Source organism: Rissa tridactyla, chromosome 5 (genome assembly GCF_028500815.1).
Source record: "Rissa tridactyla isolate bRisTri1 chromosome 5, bRisTri1.patW.cur.20221130, whole genome shotgun sequence".
Classification (NCBI taxonomy): Eukaryota; Metazoa; Chordata; class Aves; order Charadriiformes; family Laridae; genus Rissa; species Rissa tridactyla.
The window spans coordinates 41,289,523-41,308,704 of record NC_071470.1 but is presented as its reverse complement, the minus strand read 5'-3'; the positions used below and the strand labels follow the sequence as shown (position 1 = coordinate 41,308,704).

At 62.6% G+C, this 19,182-nt stretch overlaps 2 protein-coding genes across 2 annotated transcripts; both read left to right on the top strand.

The window, feature by feature from the left end:
• The first annotated feature begins 292 nt into the window (after positions 1–292).
• SPEF1 (sperm flagellar 1) lies at positions 293–4,202 on the top strand. Its single transcript, XM_054203506.1, has 7 exons — positions 293–401; positions 578–689; positions 867–1,023; positions 2,128–2,185; positions 2,444–2,507; positions 2,778–2,889; positions 4,095–4,202. Exons 1-7 carry the CDS (start codon positions 293–295, stop codon positions 4,200–4,202), a joined length of 720 nt encoding a protein of 239 aa, XP_054059481.1.
• Positions 4,203–6,158: 1,956 nt separating this feature from the next.
• Positions 6,159–19,154, top strand: ADISSP (adipose secreted signaling protein). Its single transcript, XM_054203361.1, has 6 exons — positions 6,159–6,221; positions 8,233–8,342; positions 11,313–11,455; positions 13,400–13,538; positions 17,150–17,272; positions 18,328–19,154. The coding sequence occupies exons 2-6, from the start codon at positions 8,324–8,326 to the stop codon at positions 18,426–18,428; spliced, it is 525 nt and encodes a 174-aa protein (XP_054059336.1). The 5' UTR covers positions 6,159–6,221; positions 8,233–8,323; the 3' UTR covers positions 18,429–19,154.
• The last annotated feature ends 28 nt before the right edge of the window (positions 19,155–19,182 follow it).

The following is a 19,182-nucleotide window of genomic DNA, read 5'->3' as shown; positions in this document are numbered from 1 at the left end:
TCCCCCCGCCATTGCTCACAGACTCCCTCACCCTGGTCCTGCACCCCCAGCCCCCTCCCCTTGCTCAGATCCCCCCAGACCCCCATCACTAAGGACACCTCCCCTTGCCCAGGCCCCCCCACCATTGCTCGGAGCCCCCCATTCCCCCCCCGGGCCTCCCCATCGTTCGCCGCCCCCCCCCGCGCCCTCCGGGCCGCCCGTTGCCAGGCGACGGCCGCGCTCCCAGCATGCCCCGCGGGGCCGTTGCCATGGCGGCGGGACGCGGCGCGGCCCGGGGGTGGTGGGACGCCGCATGGCGGGCGGCGGGGCGGAGGGCGAGCTGCGGACCCTCTACCGCTGGCTGGATGCCGTGCCGCTTTCCCGGCCACGCAGGAACGTCGCCCGAGACTTCAGCGACGGGGGTGGGACGGGGGGACACGGCGGGATGGGCCTGGGGTGGGGGGTCGGGCCTAGGGATGGGCCTTGGCTGGGGTGGCCCCTGGGCCTTGGCCGGGGTGGCCCCTGGGCCTTGTGGGCCCGGTGGGAGAGGTCCCGGGGTGCCCGCCGCCCCCAGCCCCTCTCCTCCTCTCCTCCCCAGTGCTGGCAGCCGAGGTGGTCAAGTTCTTCTTCCCTGCCATGGTGCAGCTGCACAGCTACGTGCCTGCCAGTTCCACGCCGCAGAAACTCGCTAACTGGGGCCATCTCAACAGGTACCGGGTTGGGCGGCAGCCCTGCTCCCCCACACTGGGAGCACTGTGCTGCCCCGCAGAGTGTCCCCACTTGTCCTGGCTGGGGACCAGGCCAGCCGGGACCCAGCTGAGGGTGCTGCGGGCAGGAGGTTCCCTGCCTCTCTGCCCTCCTGGGTACTCATTTGGCTCCTCTTTTAGGAAAGTGCTGAGTAAGCTGAACTTCTCCGTACCAGACGATGTGATCCAGCAGGTTGTGCAGTGCCGGCCGGGCATGGTGGAGCAGGTGCTGCTCCTGCTGCGGCAGAAGATCGATGAGAAGCAGAGGCAGAGCAAGGTGGTGCCTGGCCCAGGCCAGGTCAGAGGGGCCTGGGGGAAAGGGGACACCCGGTGTGCCACATCCTGGTTGTAGATACTATGTCTAAGGGGCTGGAGAGCAATGAGGGCAAGTAGCCACTCTACAGACAGGTCAGTATAATCAGAGCAGGGCTGAGCTGTGCCCCAGGCACCCTTGTGGGCATCACTATCCACCTGAGTACCTCCGTCTCCACATCATGAGGATCCTGCTTCCATCTCCCGGGGGTGCTCAGAGGCAGAGGAGCTCCCCACTGGGAAGCAATGCAGGCGGCAGGGCCGGTCTCAGTAAGCAGCCACAGATGGCAGCCGTGCGCTGCCGTGGGAAGCACTGTGGCCCCACTCGATCCATAGCCTTGACTTGGCCCCGGCAGCCCGGGAGGAGCGGCTGTGAGTCGGGGAGGAGAGGGGATGTGGTCTCCATCACATTCCTTCCCCACTGCCCATCACCGGTCCCTCCTCACTGTGCTCCCTGCTCATGTGACGCCCCTGAAGAGGAGCAGGGAGGGTGTCGGGTGTTGCATGGGGCTTGGCGGCATGCGCTGAGCAGGGACAGCTTGGCATTGGGACAGGGCTGGCAGCAGTAGCTGCCTCCTCTCCTGCCCTGGGCAAACCCTCAGCCCATGACTGTCACAGTCCTTGCGATGTGAGAGGAGGATAATGAACCGGTGGAGCTAGAGCAGGCTGGGCTGTCTCTGCCAGCAACTCAGGTGCTCAGGTCAGAGGAGGAATTTGCTTCGGGAAGGGCTGTGGCTGTGAAGCAGGCAGGAATTCAGGCAGATGGATCCCAGCCTTGCCTTCAGGCCGTAACTCCCAAGCAGCCAGCACCAAAGCCACCCTGGGAGCCCCCTGCTTTTAACTGGCCTCTCCCACTGCTGTGGGAGCAAACCCCCAGGCTGGAACTCCCCAGAGCCTCAAGCCCCAGCACTGCTCAGAGAGTGGTGGCATGAGGAGCCAGGCAGGCTGGGGTAACCCTGTCCCGTCTTCTTCCAACACTGGGGTGCGGCCAGGCCCCCTTGCTGCACAGGGGCTGTTCGTGAGCTCACCCACGGGGACACCCATGGCTCGTGGCCAGGCGTGATGTGTGTTTTCCTTCCTCTCTGTGCAGGAGCAGGGTGTACGGGCAGCTCTGGAAGAAGTCAGCTACCTGGAGACGGGTAGGGTCAGTGTATCGCCCATCAGAAAGGAGGGTCCCATCCCAGCTGTGCTATGGGCTCCCTGGGTTCAAACCCCAAACCATGAACTTTCTAGTCCCTGGAGGGGGGCAGGGGGCATACACAGCCCTGCCTCGTGGTGGGGCACCCAAATAATGAGCCAGGCCTGGGGGGATAGGAGACACCGCTGGAAGGGGGTGTCCCTGGGGGAGCGGGTGGGGTCGGCAGAGCTGTTTGAGCAGATCATGCGCTAACTGCTGTGTTTTGCAGGCTACTCAAAGGCGAAGGGCGGCATGGGAGGAAGCTACGCCCAGGAGTCTCCCAGGGCTGCAGGGTAAGGGCTGCTGGTGCTGTGCAGGGACACTGCAGGCATGTGTTGAGTGCTGGTGATGTGCCCATCCTGGGGGCTTCTAGAGGGATGGGGCTCTGGGGGTCCCTGCGAGGTTCAGGGGAGCCCTGTGCCACAAGGGCAGTGGTGTGTGGGGCAGGATGTGGAGGAGCTGGGTGTGTGTGTGAGCCCCATGGCCTGTACCAGCTCCGTGGCCTGTCAGCAATGCTGCAGGAGGGGTCAGTTATTGTCCCGACATTTCCTTTCCTGGTCCAGGGTGATGAAGAGCTACCACGGCTGTGCCCAGGCTTCCCCAGGGGACACGGCTGTCCGCCAGCAGCTGGCAGAGAGGGAGCAGGCCCTGCTTCTGGCACAGGAGACCATCCAGGTGAGCCCACCCTCTGTCACCCCAGCCAAGCACTGTCCCTGTGGCAGCACTGAGGGACAGATTCCCTTCGCTTCCCCGGCCATCCTGCGATGGTGGTGTATGCAACAGCCCAAAGAGGTGTTTGCTCGGTGCTGTCAACCTCCTGGGCTGCTGCTGTCTCTGTACCCAGCTCTGGTGGCACCCTTGGGCGTGGGCCAGCCTGGTGGTGGCTTTGCCGTGGTCCAGCCGGCCAGAGTCTGTCTCAGGTGCTCCTCTGGCTGCTCCACAGCAGTGCTGGGCTCCTGGGTACCGTGCTGGGCTTAAAGGACAAAGGTCTGGTCAAACCAGGCCAGACAGGCAGTGATAGCTCAGCGTGGCCCGAAGACGTGGTTCAGTCCCCGCAGCCCTCTTCTCCTTCTGCAGCAGAAGGTGTTTTGCAGACGTTTATCCAGTAAAAGCCCTTGTAAAGCCTCTGCCTGCAGATCTCCCGGGGCAAACAGCTTTCTCTTTCAATCCTTCCCTTCTGGCTGTGCCCTCAATCTCTGTGGCACACACCCATGTCAGTCACGTCAATCCGTGATTCCCAAATGTTCCCGGTCCTTATGCTTTCTGGTCAGTCCTTCGAGCCCGCAGTAACGAGGGCGATGCAGAGTGGGCATCGCAGCTGCACAGACCCTCTGCATGTCCCGGGGCTGCAGACCAGGCTCCAGGCATGTCTTGTTCAACCTTGGGCAGTGGGTGATTTTGGAAACAGAGCTTCATTCAGCACCAAGCCAGGGAAACGGCTCTGTCTTGCCTAAAACCAGGGCTTTTCTGCTGGAAAACATCTCCTAAGATGTAAATTTTGAAAGAGGGGAAGGAATGCTGTGGGGTGTCTCAGGTGTGAAGAGTTGTCACCAAGTCCTGGTGGGGAGCTGGGACTCCTGGGTCACGTTTTGGGGGAGTGTTTGCTTGATGCAGGTTGTGGGAGCAGAAATAGAGACCCGAAATCTGGCAGTGGTGCTCACCTGCCTCAGTTTCCCCTGCGGTTAAAGATGGCTGATGCTGTTCAGTGAGTCCACCAGCCACACCAGCCTGGCCCTGAGTTCACTGTCAGCCCCGTGTCCCCTGTCCTTGTCTGCTGGGTGTCAGGCAGGCCCCGCCCCCCCCCGAGCCTACCTGGGGTGGATGGATGTGCCTCCTGCCCCCCAAAACCAAACTGAGGGGGTGTTGGGGTTTCTGCTCAGATCCTGCAGCTGAAGGTAGGGAGGCTGGAGCAGCTGCTGCACCTCAAGAACGTGCGGATAGACGACCTCAGCCGGCGCCTGCAGGAAGCCCAGTGCCCGCAGCGGTGAGCGGACCCTCGCCTGCCTGGTAGCCCCTTGCCCAGGCTGCCCTCTCCCCCCCCACCTCTCCACTGCCTGCCCCACCTCTCCCACCCATGGGAGCTCCTCCTGAGCTGGAAGAGCCATCCCGGTGCCTCCCAGTTGCCACAGTCCCCAGGATGGACTCTCAAGGACAAAAGCCAGAGGTGGAAAATGCAGATGCAGAAGCAGGGACCCTGTGCCCACCCTTGGGATCCCCCCATGGCCGCCGGCGGGCAGCGTGGCAGCAGCATCGCTACGCCATGGGCTCCGCTCAGCCCTCCTGCCAGCGCCTGCTGACGGTTCCCCCTTGCATGTTGGTAATTAAAAAGCCAGGTCATCGCTTGGAGACCTCCCTGCAAGGCTGAGTCGCTGCGGGGATCCAACCTGCCCCTGCCTGGGGGTATTTATTTCCCAGCTGGTCCAGCATCGGAGGGCGGTGGGCAGCGTGGGGATGCCGCTGGGCTGGCCGGGCTGGGGGAGACGTGCGCTAGTGGAGGCTGGGATTTAATCCCTTACTCAAAGCTGTTTGTTTCTGTAATCTCTGAGAAAATCCGTGCCACGGCACACAGACCTGCTCGCTGTGTGGCTGGGCAGCAGCCCCAGGTCTCAGCCTAGTGCTGCCACACGCCAACCGCGTGGGCAGCCCAGCCGTGGGGTGGGGGTACCTGATGATACCCCCTGTTCCTCCGCTTGTCTCCCACGGGGGACATCCCCAGTTGTGGGAAGATGCCTGGGGGTGGCTCTAGGCACAATCGTCACTGCATCGGGGTCACCTGCGGCCTTCTTAGGGTAAAAAACAGTTTTTTTCCCAATGTGTGGGTGTGTGGTGTGTCCCAGCAGAGGGGCGAGCCGGGGTCTGCATGTCCCTTCCCGGGGGGCCGAGCTGTGCACGGTGTCACACGTGCTGGAGGCAAGGACACAGCTGGGGCTCCAGCAGCTCCCTGGGAATGAAGCCCCACAGTTTTAAGTGTTCTGGCATCTGGAGGCCATGGTTAAAGCCAGGGCTGCTGAGGGACTGCAGGACGAGCTGTGGGGGGGTCAGCTTAACCCCTGGGGTGTGCCGTGTTCCCTGTCCCTGTGTCCCTGCTGGCACTGCATGTGAGATCCAGCCCTGCTGGCTCATTGGGGCTGAGCAAGCCCTGACCCCGCTCCCCCACAGGGATGGCTCTTGCCCCACATGGGGGGGCCCGCTGCTTCACTCTACATCATTCCCAGGCGGGTGGACGTGCTCTTTGGAAGGGAACTGTCAGTGTTTTCCTGGCAGGGACGCGTCCCAGCTGCCTTTCCCACTCTCAACGCCCCTGACAGCCGGCTCCCGCCATCCCTGCTGGTGCCTCGCCGTCCCCTCAGGGAGACGTGGCCCTTCCCCGTGCTCTGTCCCACCGGGCGAAGGGACACGTAGCCTCGGATGGTGACAGCCAGAGCCTGGGAGCTCTGCCGGGCCAGGCTGTCCGGAGTCTCAGGGTTGTCTCCAGGGGATGGGATGGGATGGGATGAGCCAGCCCGGCCCAGCCACCGTGCCCGGGCCCCAGCTCGGTGCCCGGCCGCCCTCCATCCTCCCCCCGTGTCCCGCAGCTCGGGCCGGGCTCGGAGATTGAAGTCTGAGCAGCAAAACATTGTCAGGAAATGACAGGTTGCCATGGCAACCGCATCGCCCGGGGAGCGGGGGGGACCGGGCGGGTGCCCCCCTGCGCGGCGCCGCGCACCCCACCGCCTGCCCCGGCGTCCCGCAGCCGTGCGCGCCCGCCCCCCATTGGCTGCCCCAGCCTTTCGCCCCGCCCCCTAGCGACAGTCCCGCCCCTTGGAGACGAGCCTACCCCCGCGGGGGCCGCTCGGGAAGCTGTGCCGCCGGAGCCGCTGCCGATGGGCGTGGCGGGGGGGCGTGACCGCCGAGAGTGCGGGCCAATGGGAACAGCGGAGGGTGTGGCGGGGCCAATGGGAGGTGGGGGGCGTGTCCCGGTAGTGGGAAGCGGGGAGCGCGGCGGCGTCCGGGACGCACTGGCCGGGGTGAGTGAGGGGCAGACCGGGGGAGCGGGGTCTGGAGGGGGGGTGGGTGTCTCCGGGGTTTCTCCCTCCCCAGGGCGGTGGGGCCCCTTCCTCTCATTGCCCTCTCCCGGCATAACCGCCTCGGTGAGGTCTCCAGTAGCCCCCGATCCCAGTGGGCTGGGGCAGGATGCTCTCCCGGGCCGCTCCGCTGGCCCGTTGCGCAGAGGAGAACACCGAGGCTGGGGGCGCATCCCCGTGTCCCCTCTTGCAGCCCCGGAGCTGAGTCGGGGTGTGTGTGTGAAAACACGGGGCGCGGGGGGGATACCCGCACCCACGCGTGACGGGGACGGGGCCACGCGGGTGATGGCGGAGGCAGATTGGGGCCACCCAGAGCGGTTCGGGCGGGGAGGCGTGCGTCAGCGCCGCCGCCTCCTTACTGCTGCTGATCCCCGGCCTCGGGGTGCCGGGGAGCCACGGGAAGGGGCAGAGCGCTGGGGACCCACTGTGCGGGGTGCTGGGCGGGGGCCCGACGGCGTGGGACTGTCGGTGGGTCCGTGGGGTACCCACGACCCCGGGGCTTTAGCCTCAAGGGTATGGGGAGCCCATGGGTCCTATGTTCACCCCCACTGCAACCACCCTGGTCCCCAAGCCCCCCACTGCCAGTCACATGCTTTGCACCTGCTCTGGGGGAGCTTGCCCTGTGCCCCCCACCTCCTGTGGAGCTGTGTCCTGTCCCAGGGTCTCCTCCCACCCTGTGCTGCCCATGGGCAGTTTCTCTGTCCCTGGCACATCTCTCGAGGCATCCCCAAATCCTGGGCTTTTCCCTCCTGGCTCTTCCAAGCTGGATCGTCTTGTCTTTGGGCAGCAGCACTGTGGGGCATGGGGGCCATGGTGAGGGTCTGCTGGCGCTCTGGCTGCTGGAGAGGCTCCCCACCCTTTCATCTCTGCTTTTTATCATGTTTTCCCCAAAGGCTGACGCGATTGATGCTTTTTCCATGAATTTCCTTGTGCTTATCAGGCCAGACTGCTGACAGGGCTGTTTTGGGCACCTGCATCCTACTGCTGGATTCCTTGGGTGCCCAGCAGTGATACCAGCCCATATTTGCGCTCCCATGGCCTCCTGAGGGGCAGTGGCACTGGGTGGCCCCAGGGAGGAGGTTTTAGTCTCAGCTTCCATCAAAGAGATCTTTGGGGGTGTCGGATCCTGAACCCCTGGGTGGGAAGTGGGGGGTGTGAGCCCCATTGCCCCTAGCCTGGATCCAGTGGCTCCTCCTGCCTTAGTGCAAGGGCAGTGCCCACCCTGGGGCTGGGGGTGCTGGCAGGGGTCCCCCATTAGCCTGCAGGGACAACAGGGGAGCGCAGCCCTGGGGAGGCAGCATCAGATGGGCAGGAGAGAGTGGTCCTTCCCGTGGGAGCCATGCTGCCAGGCCTGGAGAAAAGGGTTTGGGGAGGTTCGGGTTTGGGGTCCATGCTATTGCTGAAAACCTGCAAGGCTTCCCCATCTCGGGGCTCGGTGTCCCGGAGCCCTTGTGGGGCGGGAAATGGGGAAACTGAGGCACGGTGTGCTCTCTGCTCGGCGCTGGGAGATGTGATGGTTGTGTCCTGGCTGTTGTGCCAGGGAGGAATGGCACAGCAGGAGGAATCCTCCCTTTCCCAGGCAGGGGCTGGCTGCATCCCTGAGGGCTGGCAGAGCAGGAGCCAGGGCCGGTCGGGTCACGCCGTGGGGTTGTGATAGAGAGGGCAGAGGCACTGCCCATCCTGCCACTGCTCCTGCCCTGCCTGTGTGATTGGGGCAGAGCTGGGCACAGGCCCTGGCGTGCTGCCCGCCGCTGCCCAAAGCTGGGCTGCCTGACGCCCCCGAGCTGCAGGCAGGCTCCTCCCCGGCAGGTTTGTGCCGGAGCAGTGCTGGAGTCGCAGCCGTGCAGTGCCGTCGCGTCTGTGGTGCTCGGCTGGCCCCAGGACCTGTCTGGGGCAGCAGCTGCCCTCCCCAGCTCTACCTGCCCCTGCCTAACCCTGCCCGTTCCCTCCCCAGCTCCGGCGCTCGGGAGCGGCGGCAGCCCCGGAGGATGGCCTCCTGCCCGTGCCTTTGAAGTTTCGCGCAAGGACGATTGCTGCAGGGACACATGGCTACGGCTAGCAAGGGTGAGTCCCTGGTGTCCCTTGCCTGCCTGCCTGCCTGCTCCTCACCCCCTCTCGGGCTGCCTGCTCCCCGCCCAGGGCTAGTCTCCAAGTTTGATACTCCTTCCCGATGAAGCCCCTCTGCCCGTGGCCCTGCCTGCAGCCAGGGATGCAAAGGCTGCCTGGACCTGCACGCTCCCTGTCCGGGGAGCAGCCGAGCAGGTCGGAGGCTGCGGGGGACCGGTGGTGGCATTGCTGCTGTTTTTCTGCTGCAAGTTGGTTGCAAGCAAGCGCCTGCTGAGGGGGCTTGTGGCAGGCTCGGGGCTCCGGTGGGGTGCTGCTGGCATCGCTCAGCTGCGATTCCCCCTCCAGTGATCGGCACAACCCTTGGCACCTCCTGCCCCAGGCGGGGCTGCTCAGGGAGGCAATGGGTGCCAGATGCTCCTGGGGTGCTCCTGGCCTCTCCCGGACCCCATCTGTTTCCCCGAAAGGCTCTGGCAGTGCCGGGCTTGGGGAGCTGGGCGCTTTGCTGGTGCGGGGAGGGGACCCCAAAAGGCCGCTGGTGCGAGGTGCCCTGTGGCGGCAGTGCCTGGCTCTCCACCGCATCGAGACAAAGACCGAAGAAGCTCTTTGTGCTGCTGCTGGGCGTGATTTCGTCTCCCTTTGTGCGCCCGGTCACGGCTCTGGCCTCTGTGGCTCCTTCACCGCTGCTGGCAAGTGGAGCTGCCGGATGGCTCCATCCCGGGGACTTTCCTCCCACCGGTAGTAAAGCCTTCTCTGGCTTCCCAGCAGGATGAGGGCCAGGCGAGCAATCCCTTAGTAGTGATGACAAAAGACAGGCATGTTGCTTGCTCTGGGCTGCCTTGTTCCTGGCAGCATGGGGGAGAGGGGCTGGGGGTCCCTGTGGGGAGCAGCATGCTGGGGGAGCCCTGTGCTTCCCTGTTCCCAGCCCTGCCTCCCTGAGGACGCTGAGGCCTGGGTGCCCTCATTTTGGGGGGATGTGGTGACTCTGAAGATGGCATCTGCTTCCAGAGCTTGAGATTGCTGTTGACATATGCAAGGCAGGTGGCCCCCTCTCTGTGGAAGGTGTGGGTTGGACCCCCAAACCCACCCCCGGCTGCCCAGGGATTGTGGCACCAGACTGGCTGCCATCACGCTGATTGTGTGGGGTCCAGCAGGTCCCACTGACCCTTCTGCCGTGACTGTGGTGGGACTTGGGGGCTCGAGATAGAACACACCAGCTCTGGGTGATTTTCTGCCCAGCCTCTGCCTGTACCTCTGCCTGTGCCTCCCTTTGCTGACGGGTGTTTGCAGGACGCACAATTACATTTCACCCCTAATGAGATGTCTGTGCTGGCTGACTCACGGCAGATCCTGCGTGGGTGGGTGCCCCTGCCCCACGTGCCTGGGGCTGCAGAGGTGCCACTGTCACCCATCTGGGCTGCCTGGGGCAGCCCTCTCCTGCCAGGGTGAGGACTGTCCCTGTCGGTCCCTGCTGAGCTGGGACGGGGGCACCGCGCAGTGCGGCCTCTCAAGGTCACCGGGGTGCGTGCTGGCAGGTGACCTGGTTCTCGGGACAGCCGGTTCCCGGGACAGCTGCCCGCAGTGCCTGGCTGCCACCTTCGCATTCTTCTGACCTCCCTCTCTCCCGAGGGTCTTCAGACACCCTGTGCTGGGGGGCTAGCCGAGCACTGTGGCTGCCCAGGTGGACAGTGGCTGGGTGCCCTCCGGAGACGCTCGTCCCCAGGGGCCACGAGGCTTCCCAGGCTCCGTGACAGGCATCAGCTGTGCTGCCTCCAAGCACCGTGTGATGAAGACACATATTTGGGATTTTCCCTGCTGGTCTCCTGGCAGGCATTGGGGCTTGGGTCCTCCGAGCCCAGTGCTGGCATCAGGGTGCCCGTCAGCTACAACAGGCTGAGACCTTGTCCGTTATCTGCAGCTCCCAGCCGGCTTACGGGATCCACGTGTGTCCCTGGGCTCATCCTGCCCTGTGGCACCCATAAAGGCTCTGTGGGGCAGAGGGTGGCTGTGCCCAGTCACGGGGGGCTGGGGGCTGCCTGCATTTCGGCAGGGAGGGTGCCATCTGTGTCCCCTTCCCCACCACAGCCACGTGCAGCCGCATCATTCTGCAAGCAGCCGAGTCTCTTGTTTTCCCCTGCGTGCGGGGAAGGGATTTCTGCCGAGCTGTTCCGGCTGAACAATGCCGAGTTATTAAATCTCCGGCGTTTCCAGCCTGCCGAGGCACAAAGAGCCTTTTCTTTAAGGAGGCAGCAATCTGCTCCCGGCTGCTGCCAGATGGATGCAATCGGGAGTCGGACCAGGGGGTTTCTTGGGGTGTACTAGAGAGGAGGAGGAGGAAAAGGAGACGCTGTTTTTACTTGGAAGCTCACAGAGAGCGTATTGCAAAGGTGCAAGCAAAAGGGCATGTAGCGTTTGTGCCCCTGTGCAGGCTCCTGCTGGCCATGGGGACCTCAGTGTTTCCCCAGGGCACTGTGGGTTTTGCTCCCCAATATGCTAGCCAGACCCTGAGATGTGTGGGAGCCCTTCCCTGGGGAAGCTGTTCTTCCCCCCTGTCCTTGTCCTACCTGTGCCCCCTTCCCGGCAGTCTGTGTCTCTGCTTGTCCCTCTCCTCTGCCCTGAGAAAATCACGGGAGCGAGCAAATGCTGCTGATTCTGGGGAATGGATGGGACCCTCACAGTCTCTGGGCATCAGCTGGACCATGCACTCCCCACTTGCTTGGAGAGTGAGCTCTCTGTGGCCACTAGTCACCCATGTCCATGTGCTCCCTCCCCAGCCTGTGGCCACAGGGTGTTTCTGAAATGAAAGGGGGGAAACTGGGGGAAAATGAGAAACGAGAGGGGGGGAAACTCCATGCTCCAGCCTTGGTCCATCCCCGGGGGCTGTGGGGGGACACAGAGCTGGGGATGAAGAGGGTGCGTCCCAGGTGGGCAGAGAGTGATGCCAGGCTCTGTCCTCTCCTCCCCATGCAGGCAGCAAGGCGAAAGGTGGGGGCGTGCGCTTCGCCCCCAGCCAGCCCACCGAGGGGACCCACGGCCACGTGCACTTCGATGAGAAGCTCCACGACTCGGTGGTGATGGTGATGCAGGAGAAGGATGGCAGCTTCCTTGTCAAGGTGGGAGCAGGGACCTGGGGGATGAGGGGGGTACTGGTGCCACCCTGGTCTGTCCCCGCACCCGGCAGTGTGGCTGGGTCTATTCTGGGGGCCCTGTGGGGTGGGTGGACCCCCTCAGTGCTGCCTGTTGTAGCCCCCTGAGCTGTGGGGCTTCTGCTGCCCATGGCTTCTGCCTGCAGCTCTGCTTGTTCTGGGGAGGTTTCTATCACTGCCCTATCTGGACATTCAGGTTTGATGGTGGCTCCCAAGCTGTGCAGGGGGGCCGGTGATGGCAGTGGGGACAGCAAGCCATCTTTAACGACACCTTGTATTTCAGCCCGGCAGGTTTGCAGACCTGAGCATGCGCTGCCTGCCCTGTCCCACAGCTCCTGTCCCACGCAGCAGGGCTGAGCGCTGGGAGCACGGAGGCTTTGGTGCTGGCGTGCCGTGGGCTTTGGTGGCAGCGGGGACTGGGTGTGAGATGGGCAACTCGGCAGTGATTCGAAGGTGCAGGTTGCTGGTCCTCTGCCTGGAGCTGCTTTATCGTGGCTGCTTCACCTGGTGCGAAGCTGGCCCCTCCATCCCAGCCTCTCCTTTGGGGGCCCTTTTTTGCCAAGAAATAAACCCCTTGGAGAGCATCGGGGTTGCTCCGGTGTTGCGTGCAGCAGAGCAATCTGAAACTCCCTTTCAGCTCTGAGTCAGTTATTTGTACCGGGCGGATGATGGGTTATCGCCCTAAAAACGGCAGTGAATTGCTTAGCAATTGCCGATCTGTGGGTGGTTGTTATTATTTTTTCCACCCGTGCCGTGCAGCGTGCTGCGGGCGCCCCGGCACTGCACGTGCCTCTCCGGGGAAGGGGGGGCAGCTGCCTGCTGCCCTTGGCGCTGCCAGCCCCGACGGCACAGCGGGACCGGCCCGGCTCAGCATGCTGGTGCCGTGTGGGTCTGTGTCAGGGCTGTGTTTAACCACACGGCTCTTCCTTCTGGACAGGTTTGGGGTGCACAACGTGCCCCAGCGTGCGTTTCAGAGGCAGGAGGAGACCCTAGTCCTCTCCGTTCAGGAGAAAAGGTTCTTTAGGGACGGTCACCAGACATCTTTGCACGGTCTTAAAATCCCCAAAGCTGCTTGTTGTCATTTCTTGTTGCCGTGATGCCTTGGAGCTGCTCGTGGCCAGGAATGTGTAAGCATATGGCGTACAGTTTATATCTGTGCGTGTATAGATAGATATGTATATGTGTGTGTATTATATATGTATTTATGAGGCGGTTGAGGTGCAGCTTGGAGTGGGCTGCACGTGTGTGCATGGAAGACCGAAGGTGCCCGGGACCAGAGCTTACCCGCAGCTGCCGGCAGGGTTTGTGGCAGTCGGTGAGCACTGGGTATCCTGTGTCCCCAGGAGGGGATTGTCCTCTCGGCCAGGCTGGATCCTGGCTGTCCTCTGGACTCTGCCGCAGGGAGGGTTTGCAGGCACGTCCGGAGCTTTGCAGCAGGCGGGGAGCCTGCTGCTCCCTTCCCAAAATGGCTTTTGCTGAGTGCGATGGAGATGGACCCTGCTCCAGAGGCGGTTGGCTCCGAAAAGGGCTCTGGTTTTCATCGTGGCAGTGGATAAATGAGGTTTGAAGGCATGCTCTTGGAAACATCTTGGCTTTTAGAGACCAGAAACAGCATCCAGGAAAATTGGTCTCGGTTCCCGTGATGCTGAAAGATGGTTGTTCCTGGGGCTTTGCCCCAGAACTGGTTGCTTTTGCTGTTTGTTTTGTGCAGCCAAAATGGACGTGTTTGTTATGTTTTCCCATTTTTTTATTTATTTGAGTGGCCAATGTCTGGTGGGTCCCTGTTCCCAGGGTGGGATGTGGAGAGGGACGAGATGGGATGGGACGATGGCAGTGTGGGACCACCTCCTGCCACAGCTCATTGCGCATCCGAGGCATGGTGTGACCCCCGCTGTGTTCTCCCCCTTGCAGGTGGGATTCCTGAAGATCCTCCACAAGTATGAGATCACATTCCTCCTGCCCTTGGTGCAGAGGCTGGGGAAGGACGTCTGTGCCGTGCCTCTCCCCAACCTCAACCTCCGAGTCATCAGTGTCACCCCCCTACCAGAAGGTAAGGTCCCCCCTTTGTCCCCCCAGCAGCTGCTGTGCTGGATCCCGGATCCTGCCCTCGCTTTGCAGCCGGTGAGGGGTGAGCAGTGAGGGGGACACTGCCTGGGTCGGGGGGCTGCCAGACCCAGATGTACCCCTAAGTGCCCGTGGGGGTGGCAGTGTGTCTGGCTCATGCTGGGACCCCGTGGGGAGCACAAACCAAATGCTCCCATGGGGCAGGAGGCAGCTGCCAGCTCCCTGGTCCCAGGAGCACCTGTGGCCATCTGAGTGGAGCCCTTCCCAGGCGCGGGGGGGGATTCGCCTTGCTTGGGGAGCCCAGAGCTCCCCGTGAGCCTGCAGGGATGGCTTTTATTGTCAGGGTGTTTCCTGCCTCGGGGGAACTCGATGGGCGAGTGCCCTCCAAAGCGCTTTCCAAACCCCAAGCCTCATCCTTCACCTGAGCACGGGTGTGATGGTGGCAGGCTGATTAGGCTGTCCCCATCCTGCGGGGCTTTGGGGACAGGTCGTGCTGCAGCTGCTAGCAATGAGGGGGGCATTTGGTCCTGGCCGTACCTCTGCTGGGGCCACATCCTGGCACCTGTCCCTGCAGCGCTGCATTGGAGAGCTTTACCCCATAGAGAAGGAATCCATGTTTCCACTGTGCCTCCCGGGAGACGCCCGACCCCGACCTGTGTGCTTGGAGAGCAGCTTTTGTGGCATTTTAATCCAAGAACCTGCTGAACAGAGTCCAGACCTGCTGGTATTTTTAGTACTTGCTCTCTCTGTTCTTTGCCTGTGCCGAGGGTCTGCCTAAAGAAGAGGCTCGAGCCAAGGGGGGGGTCACCTCTCAGTCTGTCTCCAGGCTTCTTGCTAATTCTCTTGTCATGGAGGAAAAGAGAATAATGTCCTGAAACGTAAGCGCCCAATGTGGGTCTGTGCAGAGGAACTACCTGGGCTTTGCTTTGTTCTGTGTCTGCGGCAGCTCAGCCCCATCTGAGCCCATGCTGGGGGCCAGGCACGTGGCAGCCCCTGGCATCATGGCTGCAGGGCTGGGGGGGGTCCTGCTGGCTGCTCTGCCTCCTCCTTCCTCCCTGCCCTTCACCATCCCCTTCTTGCTCCCCCAGCTCTCGGTGCTGCTCGGTCTGTCCCGTCCCCACTGGCAGCCTGTGTTCAGTTACAGCCTGCAGCCAGCCTGTTGCTCCGTCCCCTGCAGACCCACATCTCTCCATAATTTATCAGCTGCAATTGGGAGGTTAAATGCTTCCATTATCCCAAATGTTCATCAATCAGATGCTGTTTCTTGTGGGTTCAGATCAGTCTGGGAGGCGAGAGGTGAAGAGCGGCCGTGGGTTTGTGGAGCAGAGCCCACAGACCGGTGGGGATGGGACAAGGACAGGCACAGGATTTGCTCCAAGAGGCACCAGGCTCATGCACCAGCCAGACTCTGGTCTGGGGTCCGTTTGCTGCCAGCGCATCAGTGGGAAAAGGGAGCAGGGCTGTGCACAGTGGCCCTGATACAGCGGCTGGGACAGCTGAGCATCACCCTGGGCTTGGTGGCAGCCGTTCTGGGGACATGGGACCTGTCCTGAGGACACAGCAGGCTGCAAAGCGCCTTGGGGCACCTTGACTGGTCCAGTGCCAGCAGCTCTGGTTGACAAGCAGCCGGTGGATGCTCTTTCCCGCATCCCTGTCCCCTCCATCTCCCTGGGGCTGCAGCTTGCCGTCTCTCCCTGTGCCGCCTCCTGGCAACCGAGGGTCCGGGAGCAGGGCTGTGGCTGGCAGGGCTGGGCTGCGGCTCTTCCCGCACTGCTGCTGGCCCCGGCCCAGCAAAGCACTTAAGCTTTGTTTGCTTGAAGCTTCCCACCTTGGACTGGCATGCCCAGCCTGGGCTCAGGGCCAGGGCTTCCAAGGCTTTGGGGAAAGGAGTCCTTTGGGGATCCTGAGATGCTCCGGTGGGACTTGGAGGTGTCTGGTGCCTCGCGGCGGTTCAGTGGCGTTTGTCCCCCAGGTCCTTGGGGTCCTGGTGACAGCCAGGGCTTCCTTTGAGGTTCTACTTCCCACATCCTCAGCTGTGGGAAGGGATGGAGCTTGCCAGGTTTGCCCGGCCATGGGCCAAATCCTGTTCCTGCGGTCCCGGGGCCGCCCAGCCTGGGCAGAGGGCAGTGCCCGGCTCCCGGCTGTGGTGACAATCGCGGCGGGGCCGGCAAGCAGGGCTGTGATGTGGCACAGACACAGAGACAAAGTGGCCCCGGCTGAGTGTGGGCTGGAGATAAGGAGGCTCCTGGCGCTTGGAAGGAGGAAGTTTTGCCACCCTTTCTCCCTCCTGCTTCCAGGTACAACCTTTCATCCTCGTTTAAGGTGGAGCTCCCTCATTTGAGCAGAGAAAGCGCTTCCCTGCCCTGAGCGCTCCTCCAGCTCCTGGCTCTACTCCCCTCTGGCTCCTCAGCCCTTCACTGGGGACCTGAGCCCCATGCCAGGTTGGGGACTCGGAGGAGCAGTCAGGGAAAATTCATCATGCTCGTAGATGGTTCGCCCTCCCCCATCCCACTGTGCTCCCCATGTTCCCGAGCCCTGGGGTTGAGCTTGCGGAGCCAACTGCTGTGTGTGCTCTGGAGCCTAGATGATGCTCAGGGTGTTTTTATTTCTTTTTATGTGCCGTTGCAGCACCCCCCTGTGCCAGCCATGTCGGGGTGCCTCCCTGTGAGTTCTGTGGGGGGTGCCCGGCTGTGCTCACAGCAAGCTTGTGTACCCCCCCGCTGGAGTTTGACTGATGCCTTTCTGCAACTGAAAGGCCAGCATGGTTTAATTTTCTGCCTCTCCTATATTTTTTTACGTTGTGCTTTTTTCCTCTGGATCAAAAGCAACTGCCTCCTTTGGCCCTGCCAGCTCTGTTGCTGTGCTGGGGGGGGCATGGGGCCGGGACCAGCCCCCACCCCCTCCAAGCTGGGGGCTCCAAGAGGTGTTTCCATGTTGCCTTTGCTCTGCAAGGAGGAAGACATGGCAATTTTGGCATGGGTGTGCCTGGCTGGTGGGAGATCATGGTGTTTGCCTGGCCAGGGCGCTGCAGGCAGCGCAGGGCAAAGGCAGCACCATTTGTTATGTTCTGGGGCAGTGTGTGGGGCTGGAGGGTCAGGGTTTGGGCTGGGTGGGAGGTGGGACCCGCCCCCCCTTGGCTGTGACTGGGGGTGCAGAGGAGCTGTGGGGCTCTGCAAACCCCCCGTGGCCTGGGGCAGGGTGACGGGGATAAGTGGATCTCAGAGGTGCCGTTGGCTCAGAGCATTGGGGAATGCCCGGCACCATCACAGCAGTGCCCTCAGCACGGCACTGGGAAAAACAGCATCCTGTGTCCCCCAAAACCTTGCCTGCATGTCTGTGGAGCTTTATGAGCTTCACCACAGCTCAGCATCCTTGTTTCTGCCTCGTGGGTGGGGAAACTGAGGCACGGGGTGGGGAGGGAGCCCAGCAAGACTTGTGCCCAGCACCTTGGTGGTGGGGATGGGACTAAATCAGCTATGCCCCTGGGTCTGCTGCCTCAGGGTGCCTGCGGTGAGGAGGGGCTCCCGGGGTGGGGTAGGAAAGGTGCAGGCAGCTCTCGCGGCTGGAGCCCAGCTCCCAGGTCGTCTCTGTCCCCAGGCTACAGCGTGAAGTGCGAGTACACGGCGCACAAGGAGGGGGTCCTGAAGGAGGAGATGGTCCTGACCAGCGAGGCCGGTGAAGGCGCCTGTGTCAAGGTGGTGGTACAAGCCCGCGTCATGGGTAAGGGTCTGCCAGCGCCGGTGGGCATCGGTGTGGGGGGCCTTCTGCATTTCCTTGGGTTTCAGAGCAGCATTTCCTCCTGGCACAGCCGGTAGCAGGGAGCGCTCGCAGACCTGGCCGGAGACCGGCTGCTTTCTGCTGAGTCTGGGGAGCCAGGGGTGCTCCCTGCATCCCCTGGCCCCTACGCCATTCTCCCTCCTTCCCCAGCCCATCTCCTTCCAGCTCTCCCGGCCCAGCCACTGCAGACGTTCCCCACCTGGTGGACACTTCTAAGAAATTGTCTAAACCTGACGACTTTCACCCCGAAAATCCCCAGCCTGCGGGATGAGGCTGAGGGACCTCCCCGGTGTAGGGGTGCACGGAGCGGGGCTGCAGCGGGTGGGTCGGGGGCACCCGCTGCCCCCCTGTCCTCATCCAAACCCAGCCCAGGGGCTGTGGCCAAGCCCGCTGGGGTCCCCCTCTCCTCCAAACGCAGCTGCTTGTTAGGCAGCACGGCAGTCTTTAATTTTAATTTTTTTCCCCTCCCCCACCTTGCTGCCTAATTTGGGTTTGTTAATTAGAGCAGCGTTTCATAGCTCAGCTTCCTCGGCTTCGTGTGACACGGTACCTGCTCTCACCGGCATTTTCCACACAGCCGATCCTGGGGTTCGTGGGGCTGGTGGTTTGCTCCCCCGGCATCCTCCTGCTCTCTCATTGTGTCCCTACCCTGTGCCCCAGCCTGGCGTCCCCACCCCGTCCCAGCCTGTCCCCACGCACCCCATATATTGCAGCACCCGAGCCTAGGCACACCAGGAGCTGAGCACTGTCCCCAGGCATCACCCTGAGGGCAGCAACCACAGCGGTGACCTGGGGACAGGGTGCAGCATCCCTGCATCTCCCAGCCCCCTGGGTGCCGGTATCCCTTGTGTGGGGACTGTAGGTGAGAGGACAAGCACCTGTGAGCCTGAAAACTCCCCAAAAGGGCTCTCCAAAGGCCCCCCCTGAGCCAGCCTGAGGCCATATGTGGCTGCACCCTGTCTCTGTCCCTGTCCTCACTGTCCCCTCCTGTCCTGCAGACCGGCACCACGGCACGCCGATGCTCCTGGATGGGGTGCGCTGCATCGGCGCGGAGCTGGAGTACGACTCGGAGCAGAGTGACTGGCATGGCTTTGACTAGCCCCCGCCCCGGCCCTCCACTGCTGCCTGCGTGGCTCCCAAGGACGAAGCTCAAATTTATAAAAGAAGAAACCCACCCAACCCCCGCCCCACCCCGGGGGCTGCAGCTCTGTGGCCACCACGGAGCTGGGGGTGAGCTGCTGCGTCCCCCCTCCCCAGCTGCCATCGCCACAGCAGCACACCTGCCCTCTCCATTGTGGGGTCGGGAGGTCCCTGAAGTGCAGGAGGGGCTCCCCAAATGCTGCAGCATTTCTGTCCGGAGCCTCAGGGAGGGATCCCGCTTGCTGCCTCCAGCTGCTGTTGCTTTCCCCTCTCTTTTCTCCCCTATCCTCCCCGGGAGAGCTGGCATTTGGGGATGGCGGAGCCCCAGCTGAGCTCCCCCTCCACCCCGGGGTGAAATTTTGCCTCCTGGGATTTGGAGCTGAGCTGGGATGTGGGTCAGGGCAGGATCCAGCAGCGGGAAGGAGGCTGGGAAGCCGGGTACCCGGTAGCTCCAGGACTGGTGCCAGTGTCCCTGTGGCAGTGCTCATCCCCATGGCCATGCCCATCCACCTCCTCATGTCACAGCCATTGCCTTAGTCTCCTTCCGTTTTTCTGTTTTTCCTTTTTTTTTTTCCCCATTTTTTCTTTTTTTTTTTTTTTTTTTTCCTGGTAAGACTCATGGTACAAGGACTGGGAGAAGTGGCTCAGTTTTGAAAGCAACAGGAGGCTTTATGTGCCTATATATATATAAAAATATATATATATATATATAT

What these genes read in the sequence shown, in the direction of transcription:
- SPEF1 (XM_054203506.1), top strand. Translation starts at nt 293, where the DNA reads ATGGCGGGCGGCGGGGCGGAGGGCGAGCTGCGGACCCTCTACCGCTGG. An exon ending in CCTGGAGACGGGTAGGGTCA is followed by an intron (nt 2,186 to 2,443) that starts GTGTATCGCCCA and finishes TGTGTTTTGCAG; the next exon opens with GCTACTCAAAGGCGAAGGGC. An exon ending in TGGCACAGGAGACCATCCAG is followed by an intron (nt 2,890 to 4,094) that starts GTGAGCCCACCC and finishes GTTTCTGCTCAG; the next exon opens with ATCCTGCAGCTGAAGGTAGG.
- ADISSP (XM_054203361.1), top strand. An exon ending in TGTCACCCCCCTACCAGAAG is followed by an intron (nt 13,539 to 17,149) that starts GTAAGGTCCCCC and finishes CTCTGTCCCCAG; the next exon opens with GCTACAGCGTGAAGTGCGAG. An exon ending in GGTACAAGCCCGCGTCATGG is followed by an intron (nt 17,273 to 18,327) that starts GTAAGGGTCTGC and finishes CCTGTCCTGCAG; the next exon opens with ACCGGCACCACGGCACGCCG.